General features: G+C 43.1%; 1 protein-coding gene across 14 annotated transcripts in view; it reads left to right on the forward strand.

Annotated features, from left to right (window-relative positions):
* The window catches only part of GRM4 (glutamate metabotropic receptor 4), a 603,968-nt gene that overhangs the window by 472,592 nt on the left and 114,837 nt on the right, over nucleotides 1-16,539 (forward strand). For all 14 annotated transcript variants that reach the window (XM_061632388.1, XM_061632386.1, XM_061632382.1 and 11 more), the window contains one exon: nucleotides 10,015-10,155. In XM_061632388.1, the coding sequence (XP_061488372.1) occupies nucleotides 10,015-10,155 (141 nt within the window). The remainder of the gene's footprint in view (nucleotides 1-10,014; nucleotides 10,156-16,539) is intronic.

A 16,539-nucleotide genomic window follows, 5' to 3' on the forward strand; every position in this document is an offset into this window, starting at 1 on the left:
ACGATTCTGTGGAGGAGTCCGCCTCTTTTGGGGTTTCGAGCTTGCTGGATTCAATGCCTTCTTTCACGTATAGAGCGACTCCGCCACCAATATGTCCTTCCCTGTCCTTCCGATATAGTTTATATCCAGGGATAACCGTATCCCACTGGTTTTCTCCATTCCACCAGGTCTCCGTTATGCTCACTATATCAATGCTCTCCTCTAAGACCAAGCACTCCAGTTCTCCCATCTTGGTTCGCAGGCTCCTAGCATTAGCGTACAGGCACTTGTAAGCAGTGTCTCTCTTCAAGTGTCTTTGGCACTTGTGGTTAGGCCTGTGGTAATTTTGCTCTTCTGAATTTATATCCTGTGCCCCTGCTCTCACAATGCCTACTTCTAGGCCTACCCCTTTTAAAATTTCATCATTTCTTTGGTTTTTATCCCAGGGGGGAGGTTTATTCCGAACTGGACCTTTCTCAGCTCCTGTCGGGTTTCCCCCCTCAGTCAGTTTAAAAGCTGCTCTGCCACCTTTTTAATTTTAAGTGCCAGCAGTCTGGTTCCATTCTGGTTCAAGTGGAGCCCGTCCCTTTTTTACAGGCCCGGCTTGTCCCAAAATGTTCCCCAGTGCCTAACAAATCCAAACCCTTCCACCTGACACCATCGTCTCATCCACGCATTGAGACTGCGAAGCTGGTCCTGTCTGGCTGGTCCTGCGCGTGGAACCGGTAGCATTTCAGAGAAAGCCACCTTGGAGGTCCTGGCTTTCAGCATCCTACCTAGCAACCTAAATTTTGCTTCCAGGACCTCACGGCTGCATTTCCCCATGTCGTTGGTGCCAATGTGCACCACGACCACTGACTCCTTCCCAGCACTGTCTACCAAACTATCTAAACGACGGGCGATATCCGCAACCTTCGCACCAGGCAGGCAAAACACCTTGCGGTCTACACGCCAGTATTGATCCAGCAGTATTGTCTAAAAGGGAGAATTTTTGGATATACTCTCTGGACACATTGACACCACATGGCCTGAACCTGGAGGACAGTACCACCACTACTTAGCTTCTGCAAATGAAGCCCCTCTGAGCATTCCATCCTCAAAGCTCTATAACTGCCACCTTGGTAACAGCATTTGTATGTTAGCAGCTGATGAAGGCGGAAGCTGAAACATTTTGTTAATACAATAAAAACCTCTGTTTGGTTAATCACAATTATGTTCATATATAATTTTAGGTGATTAATGGAATCCTTATAGGGATCCAGAGCAAGCTTGAGTGAAGTTCTGTTTGTTGCTTTCAAAACTGTCTTATATATATATATTATTTCCCAAGAAATTTCAGCTCACTTATTGTTGAATAAAACTCTGTTGTTAGTTCACATAAGCCAATGAAGGAAGCAACAGACTGAGAGAGGAAGACTGGAAGGAAAAAGGGCCAACCTGATTTTCTTCCTACAATAATATTAAAATAATATTAAACAATATTAAAACTGGATCCATGATTGTGCCCAAAATTCACAGATGGTGAAGTTGGGGAGGATATTTTGCCAAATATTCACCAGGTGAGAAGTGAAATTCTCCAACTTTTGAGGAAGAGCTTGAAAAAGAAGCTCTTTCTAAAAAAAGGTTTCATGGCTGGGACAACTGTGACATCAAAACAGATCTAAATCTAGAGAGAGCCAAAAGGTCAAAGCCAGCAACAGGAAGAGTGCATTGGGAGATTTGCTCACCCTTACATGCCATTATATTGATTAATACCAGCTTTGGCTGGTAAGACAGCTGCAGCCGTTTCTGGACCAGGATAGCCTGACCACTGTTGTCCACACACTGCTAACCTCCAGGCTGGATTACTGCAATGTGCTCTATGTGGGGCTGCCGTTGAGGTTGGTCCAGAAGCTGCAGGTGGTGCAAAATGCAGCGGTGAGACTGCTTACTGGGGCCGGGTATCGCCAACATGTCACCCTGCTGCTGAAAGAATTGCACTGGCTGCCCATTTATTACCGGGCCAAGTTCAAGGTTCTAGTTGTGGTGTACAAAGCCCTATACAGCTTGGGACCTGGATACCTGAAAGACCATCTTACCCTTTATATACCCAGTCGATCACTGCACTCTGCAGGTGAGGGCCTCCTGCATATACCATCTTATCAGCAGGTCTGTTTTGCACAACATAGGAAACAGACCTTTAGTGCGATGGCACCTACCCTGTGAAGCTTCCTACCCTTAAATATTAGACAGGTGCCATCTCTGTTATCTTTTCGGTGCCTACTGAAGACCTTCCTCTTTCAACAAGCCTTTTAAGTTGAGACCTTATCCCAGTCTGTGTCTGTGCTGGAATTGCTTTTTAATATGTTTTTAAACCTTTTTTTAAAAAAAGTCTTCAAAGGTTTTTAAAAAATGTTTTTAAAGTTGTTTTGTTTTAATGTATTTTAATGTATGTTTTTATGATCTTTTATAGTGTTTTTAGTGCTTTTGTTTGCTGCCCTGGGCTCCTGCTGGGAGGAAGGGCAGGATGTAAATAAAATAATAGATAAATAAATTATTCCTCAGCTAGATATTAGCATCCCCCTCTAGGATGCACACCTTACTGTGGCAAGAGGGTTTCAGAGTGTTGAAGAAGCTGAGAGCAATGGTGTCAGGAGGCTAGACTCCTAGCAGGGGCACCCAAGGTGGAATGGTCAAAGCTGAAACACCAGACTAAGATTATTTATTTATTAATTTATTTATTATTTAATTTGTATCCCGCCCTTCTTCCCAGCAGGAGGCCAGGGCGGCAAACAAAGCTCTAAAAACATTTTAAAACATCATAAAAACAGATCTTAAAATACATTAAAACAAAACAGCATTAAAAACATTTTAAAAAGTTCAAAAGGGTTAAAAACATTATTTAAAAAACATATTAAGCAATTCTAACACAGACCCAGACTGGGATAGGTCTCAATCTAAAAGGCTTGTTGAAAGAGGAAAGTCTTCAAAAGGTGCTGAAAAGATAGCAGAGATGGCGCCTGCCTAATATTCAAAGGGAGGGTATTCCACAGGGTAGGTGCTGCCACACTAAAGGTCCATTTCCTATATTGTGCAGAACGAACCTCCTGATAAGACAGTATCTGCAGGAGGCCCTCACCTACAGAGCGCAGTAATCAACTGGGTATATAAGGGATAAGACGGTCTTTCAGGTATCCTGGTCCCGAGCTGTATAGGGCTTTGTACACCAAAACTAGAACCTTGAACTTGGCCCAGTAGCAAATGGGCAGCCAGTGCATCTAAACTCAGAGGAAGGCAATGGTAAACCACCTCTGAATACCTCTTACCATGAAAGCCCTATGAACAGAGTATCCAAAATGCAACATGAGATAGTGCTGGAAGATGAGACCCCCAGGGCAGAAGGCACTCACTGAGCTACTGGGGAAGAACAATGGACAAGTACGGGTAGCACTCTGACTAATGATGCAGCTGGGACAAAGCCGAAAGGAAGCCCAGAGGAAGCCCAGAGGCTGATGCGCACAAATGTGAAAGGAGAGTCCAGAGTTGTATGACGCACGCAATAGGAACATAGAATGTGAGAAGCATGAACCAGGCCACAAGTTAGAAATTGTCAAGCAAGAAATGGAACGTATCAACGTTACAATACTTGGCGTAAGTGAATTAAAATGTACGTGAATAAGACATTTTCAGTCAGGCAACTACAAAATATTTTATGCAGGAAATAATAAATGAAGAAATGGGGTTGCTTTAATAGTGAGAAGTGATGTAGCAAAAACAATTAAAAGCTATAACACAAGGTCTAAGCGAGTGATATCACTGAGATTTAATGGGAAACCTGTTAACATAACCATCATCCAAATCTACACTCCAATGGCAAATGCAAAAGGAGAGGAATTGGAGAGATTTTATGCAGAAGTACAGGAAGATATTGATCACACACGAAAACAAGATGTGCTGATAATCATGGGGGACTGGAATGCAAAAGTAGGGAACAGAGAAGAACTAGGAAATGGGGCTTAGGTGACAGAAATGAAGCAGGAGGAAGACTTATTGCATTCTGTGAAGCCAATAATTTGTTTCTTGCCAACACATTTTTTGAGCAACCGAAAAGACGACTGTACACGTGGACATCACCAAATGGTCAATATAGGAATCAAATTGATTATATAATTGGGAGCAGAAGATGGAGAAGTTCCATACTTCCTGCGAAAACAAGACCTGGAGCAGACTGTGGTACAGATCATGAACTGGTCATATAAAAAAATCAGAGTAAAGCTAAAGAAGAACAACAAAGCAATCATAATGCCAAAATATGATTTAAATAACATCCCAGAAGAATATAAAGATCAAATAAGAAACAGGTTTGAGGCTTTAAACCAGAAGAACTATGGAGAACCAGAAGAACCAGAAGAACTATGGAGAACCAGAAGAACCAGAAGAACTATGGACTGAAGTCAGGGACATGATCAGGGAAGAATGCAAAAAGACAATACCTCTAGTTAAAAAGAAAGACCTCAATGGATGGCTGAAGAAACTCTTAAAATGGTTAAAGAGAGAAGGAAAACAGAAGCAAAAGGACACAGAAACACAGTTAGAACCCTAAATGCAACAACACAGCGACTAGTATGTAGGGACAAAGAGAACTATTACAATAGTTACTGTATAGAAATAGAAGAGGACAACAAAAAGGGAAAAACAAGAGCCCTATTCCAAAAGAGTAGAGAAATGAAAGTGAAATTTAAACCAAGAATAAAATGTAAATGTACTGCCTTCAAGTCGATTCCGACTTATGGCGACCCTATGAATAGGGTTTTCATGAGGCTGAGAGGCAGTGACTGAGAGGCAGTGAGCTTCATGGCTATGTGGGGACTCGAACCCTGGTCTCTCAGGTCATAGTCTAACACCTTAACCACTACACCACACTGGCTCTCAAACCAAGAGTAGGGATGTTGAATAATCAACAGGAGAACACACTGACTAACGAGATGAAATAAAAGGAAGATGGAAGCAGTACACTGCAGAACTCGATAAAAGAGATGCCAGGATGACAGATTCATTCACGGACGAACCATATGATGAAGAACCAGAAATTTTAGAATGTGAGGTGAAAGCTGCTCTTAAAATACTTGGAAGAAACAAATCACCAGGAATAGATGGCATACCAATAGAGCTGCTACAAGCTACTGAGACTGAATCTGTCCAAAGTTTGACAAAACTTGTCAAGAAATATGGAAAACTAAACAATGGCCCACAGACTGGAAGCATTCCATATACATCCCAATTCCAAAGAAAGGAGATTCCAAGGAATGCAGTAATTATCGAACTATTGCCTTAATATCCCATGCAAGTAAAATAATGCTCAAGAGTCTACAACAAAGACTGTTACCAAATATGGAGCGAGAAATGCCAGACATCCAAACTGCATTCAGAAAGGGAAGAGGCACCAGAGATCATATCACAAACATACGTTGAATAATGGAAAGGACCAAGGAATTTCAGAAAGAAATCACCCTGTGCTTTATAGATTGCAACAAAGCCTTTGATTGTGTAGATCATGAAAAACTATGGAATGCTTTAAAAGAAAAGGGGGTGCCACAGCATCTGATTGTCCTGATGCGCAACCTATACTGTGGACAAAAGGCTACTGTAAGGACAGAATATGGAGAAACCGATTGGTTCCCCATCAGAGAGGGCGTGAGGCAGGGGTGTATTTTATCACCCTATTTGTTTAATCTATACACAGAACATATCATACAGAAAGCGGGATTGTACCAAGATGGAGGTGTGAAAATTGGAGGGAGAAATATCAATAATGTAAGATATGCAGACAATACCATACTATTAGCAGAAACAAGTAATGATTTAAAAACGAATGCTGATGAATGTTAAAGAGGAAAGCACAAAAGCAGGACTACAGCTGAATGTCAAAAAGACTAAAGTAATGACAACAGAAGATTTATGTAACTTTAAAGTTGACAACGAGGACATTGAATTTGTCAAGGATTATCAATACCCTGGCACAGTCATTAACCAAAATGGAGACAACAGTCAAGAAATCAGAAGAAGGCTAGGACTGGGGAGGGCAGCTGTGAGAGAACTAGAAAAGGTCCTCAAATGCAAAGATGTATCACTGAACACTAAAGTCAGGATCATTCAGACCATGGTATTCCTGATCTCTATGTATGGAAGTGAAAGTTGGACAGTGAAAAAAGCAGATAAGAGAAAAATCAACTCATTTGAAATGTGGTGTTGGAGGAGAGCTTTGTGCATACCATGGACTGCAAAAAAGACCAATAATTGGGTGTTAGACTAAATTAAACCAGAACTGTCACTAGAAGCTAAAATGATGAAACTGATGTTATCATACTTTGGACACGAGAAGACCTGATTCACTAGAAAAGACAATAATGCTGGGAAAAACAGCAGGGAGTAGAAAAAGAGGAAGGCCAAACAAGAGATGGATTGATTTCATAAAGTCACAGACCTGAACTTACAAGATCTGAACAGGGTGGTTCAGGACTGATGCTATTGGAAGTCGCTGATTCATAGGTTTGCCATAAGTCGTGATTGACTTGCAAGCACATAACAACAACAAAGACATTAGCATGGTTTTCCATCTATTGACCAAAGTGCACTCACATTTTGCTCACAACCAAAATTTCATTTGTAGAGGTGCCATTCATTATAAAGGAAAGAGCTTTCAAGTGCCCCAAGCCTATTAAAGGATCTGCTCAATTAATAAGACTATGCCAGACGGAACCCCAGGGGGAGAGATACAAAGCCACCATCTTTCCTGTCTCTTTCTTACCCCCCTCTGACATCCACTTATACCAAGGAAATTAGGTTTGTGTTCTGCGTGACTAAAATATGCATGGTTAATTAAGCCTTTACCAGCGTGGGAACTTGCAGGAGACTGGCTCAGAACAATATAGGCTTGAGGAGTGACAGGCTCATACCCGCCACATGCATTTGTTTTCCTTTAAAAAGAGGTGTTTTCCAGGCTGCCTATTATTCTTTGCTTGACTTTCAGCTGGCTTCAGGCTGTGAAATTCATGTGCACCTGGGTTTCAGAGTGCAGAAAACTTGGCTTCAGAGTTGCAAACGGACTTGTAGTGTTAAAACAATAGCTATAAGTGACTAAGCCTGGACACTTGTATTTTAATTGTATACCTGTAAGTTAACACTTACGTTTTTGTGGTTTCTTTCTCATGTGTCTGGGTCTGTTTTTTAAATTTCTTCAATGGTTACACAAGTCTGCATTTTGTTCTCTTTATTACAATTATACCCCCCCTTTTCCAAGAAGTTCGAGGCAGCATATATGGTCCCCCTTCCCATTTTGTCATAACAACTCCTCGAGGTAGGTTTGGCCTAGAGATGGAGATTGGCCAAGATCATCCAGTGAGGTTCATGGATGAGTGGAGATGTGAACCTAGATCTCCCCAGTGGTAGGCGTGAGAAACTTGAGGCCTAGGGGCCAAATGTGGCCCTTGAGGTCTGTCGGGGCCCCAGAACCCTTACTAGTCCTTCTCCATATACTCCTTGATTGCTTTTGTCTGGCCGGATCCTTTAACAGTCTTGCCTAACCAATAATGTTATGTTACTTAGTTACACTCTCAGAAATGCTATGAGGTGGAGTGGAATTAATGTGAGAGGTAACTAAGCTTTCCTTATCAACCTGTATATTAGAAACCCTACAGCACAATTCTGGCATCATCCCCACACCAAATACAATTCCCATCTTGCATGTGGGATAATGAGGATGAGCCCGTTAGCTCCATCTCTCCATTGTATCCCTGTCACCAGCTTCATCACCTTCCACATGTTGGAAAGGTGAAAGTCTCTAGCAGAGAGACTCATGGAGGCCCAGCACACAATGAAGAAATATGGAAGATCAGAGTTCTGTATCACTGCAGTCTCCCTGCTGCAGAAATTCACCTTCCCAACATGTGGAAGGTGATGAAGCCAGTGATGGGGACCCAACAAAGGTGGTGAGGCCAATGGACTGACATTGTCTTTGCTAACTCCTTTTCATGATGGTAGTTACATGTAGTGGGAAGAATGTCTGAAAAGGGGCTTACTGGTTATAAAGAACTGGTGGCACTGAAACTGAAAAAAACTCATTTGAGAGTTGGGTATCCATCCATCTATCCATCCATCCATGCCTGCCTGTACTGTCTTCAAGTCAATTCCGACTTATGGCAACATGAATAGGGTTTTCATGAGGCTGAGAGGCAGTGACTGGCCCAAGGTCACCCAGTGAGTTTCATGAATATGTGGGGATTTGAACCCTAGTCTCCCAGGTCATAGTCAGCACCTTAACCACTACACCATACATACGTACATACATATCTGTTCCATTCTGAATGGACGTCTAAATCTATGGTGCAAATTGGTTGGAATTTGTATCTGAGTATCATTGCACTGGATATGCAGCTGAAAGTTTCTAAAGGTCCTCAATGTTTGAGGAATTTGTTATTTGCAAATTCCAGTACAAACAGACCTGATTCCCACCTCTCAGACTGATGTGTGGATTGGAATGTAGTTATGCTTCGGATTTAAAACTTCTCTGAATTTTGCAATGCAGTTCTCAGTTCAAAAACTGTATTTTTTTTGTATAAAAATTTATATTTAGGATAAAATACATTTACATAGGTGGGTAGTTTGAAAGAAAAACATTTAAAAACATTTATGAAAAAATATGTATTTACTAGGGGTTCTGCTCCTGTGCACTTTGAGCACCAACCTCTTCCCCAGGTTGGCAAGACCTCTCTCCCCTCCCCTTGCTTCAGGTCACTAAGCACCACTCCCAGCTCCCCTTTGCAGGGGTCACCAAGCCTCCTCCTCTTCTCCCCCCCACAGGTCGCCAAGATTCCTTTCCTAAAGCCTCCTGCTCTCCTTCCCCAAAGGGGTCATAAAGCTTCCTCCTCTCCTCCCCCCTAAGATGTTGTGAAAGTTCCTCCTTTCTCCTTGCCCAAATGGCTGATCAAACTTCCTCCTCTACTTCACCCCCCACAACAGGCTGCCAAACTTCTTTATGTCCAGGTGGCACAGTAGGAACCCCAAGGCCTGGCGGAAGTGCACTGGCCTGTCACTCTGTGGCTTGCCCAACCACTGCCCACCAACTTTCCCACTCATTCTGGCCCTCTCCCCCCCTGGCTCATCAAGCTTCTCCCCCCCCACACAGGGGTTAGGAAGCTTCCCCACCACACATACACATGCAGGCATTACCACACTTGGCTCCCTGCTCTGCACATCGGTTGCCAAGCTTGCCCCCCTTCCCCATAAATGGGCTGCCAACCTTCTTGTGTTGCAGTCCTCACGGGAGCAATGCCGAGGTCTGGAGCTGCCCCAGCCAGTCGCTCCACAGTTCCCCTATACCACTGTCTGCTGCTGCCCGGTCACTTGCTGTCCCACTCTCCACACCCCAGATAATCAATTTGCAGCCCCACAGACTGCAGCGCCACCAGCCTGTGGCACTGTGAATTGCAGCATGATGGGTATATATATCTGAAGAAATATGAATGTTCATGTGGATACCTAATTGGAAAATTCAAAGATTAATGCAAAAATGGGACAAAATGAATTTATGAGTGAATACATGACATGCAAAATTGATGTGGATGGGAAATAAACCAATTTGTCTATTCCTATCTTAAACCTCTGTAGGTCCTTTCAGATGGAGGTTCAGTATTACAAATTGTCACTGAGAGATCACAAATGGGTAGTTGGCAACAAGTTTTTATCCTTAACTTTTGTATTTTCCTCAGAAAGGGGAAAACCAGATTAAATGAAAAAGGACAGGCTGGCATTTTGATGCCATTGATGTCCTGTGGACACTGAAAAATCTGCCTGCATGAAAAGTACCCATTCCACACATCCATCTAGAAGCACCCTTTCTAAACTATTCACTTTCGAACACTTGATTTCAATAGCTGAAAAGCCCATTTCATCTTAGACACTGAAAGTGGCAGAGTGCATTTTCCAACTGCAGCAGGTCTCATATGTTTTGACTCTAAGACACGTCCCATCATCTCTCTCCCTTTCTCTCTCTGTCAGGTTTCGATCGCTATTTTTCCAGTAGGACCCTGGACAATAACCGTCGGAACATATGGTTTGCCGAATTTTGGGAGGATAACTTCCACTGCAAGCTGAGCCGCCATGCTCTCAAGAAGGGAAGTGCCATCAAGAAGTGCACAAGTAAGAGGCTGTAAGCAGGTGGGAGGGGCATGGCAGGGGTGGAGAAGGTGAGCTCAGATGTGCCAAGACGCCATTCCTAAACTTGTAACACGTTTTGTTGCAGCCATGAGCATCTTTCATGTTGGAGCTTGCAAACAGGCTCCATTTTGAGGGGTGGGTATTCTCATTAGGGAATCTGGTTGTTTTCACAGATCAGGTACATGAACTGGATTCTCTGTGGAACTCATGGGGACCGGTTGTTGGGCAGAGAAGACACACTGTCACATCCTCCACGATACTAGCTTATTGAACACCCAGCTGTCTTTATATTAGTGGAATGAAAGAGAGAAACTTCGTGGTAAAGTTCTGAAGATATGGGAATGATTTGGAGCAAAGTAGATTGGGATGTGAAGGTGCAGTGGGATTGAGAGAGAACAGGTTGAAAATGCTCTGAGTTGGTGTACCATAGTGTCCAAGCAACTGAGTTACGAATCAGGACATCCCTCCCTGGTTTGAATCTCATTCTGCTGTGAACTCACTAGGCAAGCCACTTTCTATCAGCCTTAGCCCTCCCCTCCACATGCAATATAAGGATAATAATGCTAAACTACCTTAGAGATAGGGATGGGCAAAATCTGTCTATTTCAGTTTCTCATTTTTCCATTCAGTTCAAGTTCTCTGCATTTTCTTATCAGTTTGTGATTTTTTTTCCAAAAAAAGGTGTCATAACTTCATCAGCATTATAATACAAATTTCTCCTAATGTACACTTTTTATGTGCTTCACCCTAATAAACACATATATTCCCTAATATAAGGCATTTGTGAATATTATTTTCACTAGTACATGTATTTCGAAGGATGGCTGTGTTTTGGTTCACGAATTGTTTCGGAGAGTGCAAATTAGGTAGGTTTGCCTTTAAATGCGAACTGAATCTAAATTCTTCCCCATCTCTGCATTTCCAGGTATGCTATAAAACAAGGGTAGGTAACCTGTGGTTCAAGAGCCACATGTGGATCTTCAGCCTAATTTTATGTGGACCTCAGCCTAATTCCAAAAGCTATCCAAAAGCAAGCAATCCATTCAGACAGATTATCCTTGGGGAACATGGTTACCCATCCCTGCAGTAAGGATTGCAACAAGAAAATATATGTGAACTTTCTTTGAAGTTTTGAAAGCAGATGATGATGATGTGAGATCACTTTTTCGGTCTTGGGGAAGGGCCAGGCCTGGAGTAGCAGGATTTTTCTGGAGCAGAGTGAATTACTTTGCATCAGTGGGAGTGGAGAGCAGGAATGAAACAATTGGCTTGTCACAGACTGAGGTGGTTGTGTGTGGACAGGACCAGCCTAAGACATTTTGCTACCTGAGACAAAGGACAAGATGGCACCTCGCCATTCCACCTACAGAAGCTGTTAGGAGTGGCAGCTGAATCTTCCCTTTAATGCTAGCATTTAATAGTGTCCTCCACTGCACCTGAGGGCAGCAGGATATTTACAGGTTTGCAGGAGAGGATGCATAGTGTACACAACTCTGCTCAGAAGGGCACAACCAGAGGGTTCAGCAGGAGCAGCTGGGGGCTGTCACCGCTACACTCCAGCATCTGCCAACTGAAATGGTCACCTCACTCTGCCTAATGGTAGGGCTGGCCCTAGGTATGGTTCTCATTAAGCACAAAAGCTATGTGCACGCCAAATCTTTAAAGCACATTATATCCACCCAAAGAATCCTGGGAACTGTAGTTTGTTAAGCATTCTGGGAATTCTAGCTCTGTGAGAGGTAAACTGCAGTTCCCAGGATTCTTTGGGGGGGAATCATGTGCTTTAAATGTGTGACATGTATGCAGCCAAAGGCAGTGCTGTAGGCCAAGTACATTGGCAGAACTGTTTGGCAGCTGGGATGGTGGAACATAAGCACAGTTTTGGATTATGCATCTTGGCATGTAAGGGCAGGAATGGGCACTAAAGGCCCTGAAGGGATGTGGCAGAAATAAGTGAAGGAGCAGCTAAATGCCTCATCATCTTTGTGATCATTATATAATGCCAACCCTACATGTATCTCATGTGACCTACTGGGCACATTTTCCAGCCCCCTTGGGTCCCTTTCTGCTCTTTCCTTAGCCCTTCCATTTCTCCACATGCACCTCCTTCCCATGCATTCATTTCCCATTGAATTGTTTACCATCTTTCCCCTCGCCACGCCACACTAATTCTTTCCTCATTTGCTCGTAAATTTCCATTACACCCTCGCAGCATCAGCTGCATCTATCTCAGCAACTCTTCCCTCTGTGTTCTTCACCCCCACTCTTTTTTTGCTCCCTTGAGAACACACATTTTTAAATGATTTATTTAAAAATATATTCTGACAGGTTATACAGCTATGTGCTGGGTAGGGCTGCTGCGCCATGGAAATGTACCCCCAGCCCCCACTCAATGACTATATAAAATATTCAAGGCATTCATATTACTCGGGGCGGCTTTAAAAATGTTTTCGTTCGGTTTCCTCTTACAGCCTCTCAGATCAGCCCAGTTTCTTTCCTTATTGCTGTGTTGCTGCCTTTGATTTTCCTTTCAAACGGGAACTGACAGCCAGGAAGTGCTCCAGCTCCCTCTCCGCAGTACCAACTCTGCATTTCATGCTCTGCCCTCAGCTGGGAATGTTGGCATGGTCGTTATGCTGGATCCACATAAAAGCAACAAGGGGAACAAGGCGTGTCACTTTGTGTGTGTGCCAACAATGGCACTTCAGTAGTGTGGCGAAGTGGTTGCACTGGGACCTGGGACACAAGGGTTCAAATCCCCATTCAGCCATGAAGCTCACTGGGTGACCTTGGGCCAGTCACTGTCTGTCAGCCTCACCTATCTCACAGGGTTTGCGAGGATAAAATGGAGAGGGGGAGAACCATTTACGCCACCTTGAGCTTGTTGGAGGAAAGGTGGGGTATAAATACAATATTAAATTTAATTAATTGTGATTGCAAACATAAGCCCAACTACGAGTGCATGACTGCATGTGTACCCTCAGCCACAGCTATAAGTCTGTCCACTTGGTGCATGCCAGCTGATCAAGCTTTCCTCATTCTTAGGCACATGGCTTTACACCCTTGAATAACCATAGCTCAGTAGTAGAACATCAGCATTGTATGGAGAAGGTCCCAGTTTCAATCCCCAGCATCTCCAGGTAGAGTTAGCAATGTTTCCTGTCTGAAAACCCAGAGAGCCACTGCCAATACTGAGCTAGGTGGACCAGTGGTTTGACTGGTTTGGTATAAAGCAGTTTCTTATATTCCTATATTCTCAAGATGCATAAAGGAATTTTCATGTGTATATTGAAAATGGAAATGGACTGCCTTCATGTCGATTCCGACTTATGGCGACCCTATGAATAGGGTTTTCATGGTAAGCGGTATTCAGAGGGGGTTACCATTGCCTTCCACTATGTGTATATATTACACCCACTACAAAAGTTAGGGTTTTTTTGTTTTGTTTTGCCAGGGCTAGACTAAAAGACATGAGGATTGTATAAGTTGAGCTTTGTTCCAGAGTCAGTACTTCTTTTGCTGTTGTTATTAGTACTCATACCCGTGCATGCACATGTGTGTGTTTGTGCATGCGTGCACACACACACATTTAAGGATGCTCCCTTAAACTTACCATCTATGTCATGTCAGAAGACCTGCAAGGGTACACGTACTCTTACCATCTCCATGGTGTTCTTTGCTGTAAGAAGATCTCTTAAATCTGTGCATGTATTTCAGCTTGCAAAATAGAATCCTGTCTGTGCAGTGTAGATAATTCACCCAGCATCTTAATTGTAGGTACTAATAGCAAATGCATTATATGTGTGCCAATCCTTATGCAGCCAAGATGGCACTATCTATACACAAGAAGGAGGTATCAGCAAGCTTGGGGGAACCTTAAAGTTTGCAGGAGTACAAACAAACGATTGAAACAAACCCTGTGTTCCAAAAAAAAAAAAAGCCTAAATGAAGACTGAATACATACTTAGCTGCCCCAGAACATGGATTGTTTGCTGGGGGGGGGATGAAATACTGTTTGGGTGGGTATGGAATTGACTGTCCTGGAAAAGGGCATGGCTTGGTGGCTGGAACCCAGAAGGGAAGTACTCTACTCTGCAATAGTAAAATACCACTTGTCTATAATAAAAGGCAATATGGAGCTGGAGGACAAAGAAAGGAGTGTTTTCAGGCCCATAGATTCTGGCCCTGAAGTCTTCTTCTCCACACAGTTAGGAACAATGCAGGGCAGCCTGTGAAGTAGCTACAATGTCATCTGAACATACCCAAAGTGAGAGAACAAGAGAGGAGGAAACAGAGGCAAGAGGCTATGGTCTAGGTACATTGTTCTGTCCCTGTGGCTCTCTCTGTTTTCTCGTCTGAGTGACCGTGGCACCCATGAATTCCACACAGGCGCAGTGTTTGGTGAGGAAGATAAGTGGATATGACAACATAGAGATAAAGGTGAGGTCCCAGTCACTTTCTGTACTCCTGGCTTGAAGACTTTGTATCATTTACATGGCAGCCAATTTCTCTGGTTTTTTTCCCATTCTCCCATTAACAACTATTTTGTGCTGTATTTCCCATGCAGCTAGATATTTTTATGGAGTGAAATATTTTAATTGATGCTTCAGGCAAGAGGTGACCAGCACTAGGGCTTTTGTCATCTCACATCAGAGCAGAGTTTTATTAAGACGGGGGGGGGGAAGGGAGAAATGAACCTGTCTCTACTTACCCTGCGTACCCAAGCTCTCCTGTTAGGCTTAACATTGGTCATGTACCTAGCACGACTAGTTTCTCCTCCCCATCTAATATTCAGACTCTCCCCACATAAAAATAAACCATGACTTAAGCTTCAATGGTATGAGACCCTGAGTTATTTTAAGTTACAGAATATACATTCTCACATTGGCTTAAATAAATACATGGCGTTGGGATTGTAGTACAGGCACCTTGTTCATGGGTGGCGCACTGCAATTGTTTCCTCACTTCTGAGCCTCTGGGTGTGTAGAAGTTAAAGTGTCAAGCACATCGTTTACACATTTCCCTCCCTCTCCCCTCCACCCAGCTTAAAAAGTCATTGCAAGGGAGATATCAGTCCAAATTGGCAGATGAACCTGAGTGACATACTCTACAAATTTTGTAACTTGCCCAAAGTTCTAAACCAGCCTTCTCCAGTGGCCCTCCAGATGTTTTGGACTACAACCCTAGTCAGCACAACCATGGCTGTCATAAATAGCAAGTCATAGCTGCTTGCCCCTGGGTGCATGCTTATAATGCAGTAGAGTTGAATACCTATGACATGTCATTTTAAATTTCCCATAATACCTGTGAGTATCATTGCTCTGGAGCATTGTGGGATATTTAAAAACGTGGCTTATAGAAGTCCAGGGTAGGCATCAGGGGTGCAAGGACCCTGGCAACAAGTGGAGACTGATGGCTGCAATATTAGTGGGGCAGTGAATCCTCTCTGGGTTTTAGTCTGAAATTTCAAGGAGCTGTCCAGTGTGCCGAACCTATTATGGGAATAGGTGTCAGCACCTTGGACAGCTCCTTGAAAATTTGGACTAAAACCTGAAGCAAATTCACTGTCCCACTGATGTCAGAGCCAAATCTTAATTTAGCTGAATAAGTAAGAATGCCATATTCACTGAACTTACACAGGTTTAAAAAAATAGAGAGTTAGGATCATGAACTTTGTGGCTATGCAGCTGAGCTGCAGAAGTGTTTCCCTTTTACTGCCTTTCCTGTCTTGTAATGACTGTAAAGAACAGTGTGTGTGTGTGTGTGTGTGTGTGTGTGTGTGTCCAGTCATGCTGTCATTATGTGGTCATCTGTATTTTCAGCCATTTCCAACTAAAACTGACTGGGAGGGATTAGAGCAGTAAACATGGCACACAGGGAATCAGTCTTGTTGACAGCCATGCGTTTGAGGTGATGGTTGCAGGTGACATGTTTATTGAAAGATGGGAGAGATTTACTGTCTGCCTCCCTCTGGGGAAAGATAGATAAAGGTGTCTGGGCTTTCAGGCAGAAGAGACGTGGTGGGGCTGTAGGTTGTACACTGTCTGCTATTAGAATCCCACTTTCATTTTTGGACTTGTGTGCAACTAAGCCAAACCACAATTACCTGTTGCAGCAGCGCTAGGTCATTTGCTAATTGCGACACTCCAAGGTCATGGGCAATTGCATAATTTATTTGGGCATTAATGGGGATCTATTTATTATTTCTTATTCATTTAAAATACTTTTATCTCACTCTTCAGCCAAAAAAAGGTTCCCAGATTGACTTACAAATATCATTGATAAGATATTTTCTGCCCTCAGGCTTTCAATCTAGAAGACACTAAAGGAAAAGGGATTGGTAGGGAGGAGGAGGAAAAAGGGGGA

This window comes from Rhineura floridana, chromosome 6 (genome assembly GCF_030035675.1).
Source record: "Rhineura floridana isolate rRhiFlo1 chromosome 6, rRhiFlo1.hap2, whole genome shotgun sequence".
Taxonomy (NCBI): domain Eukaryota; kingdom Metazoa; phylum Chordata; class Lepidosauria; order Squamata; family Rhineuridae; genus Rhineura; species Rhineura floridana.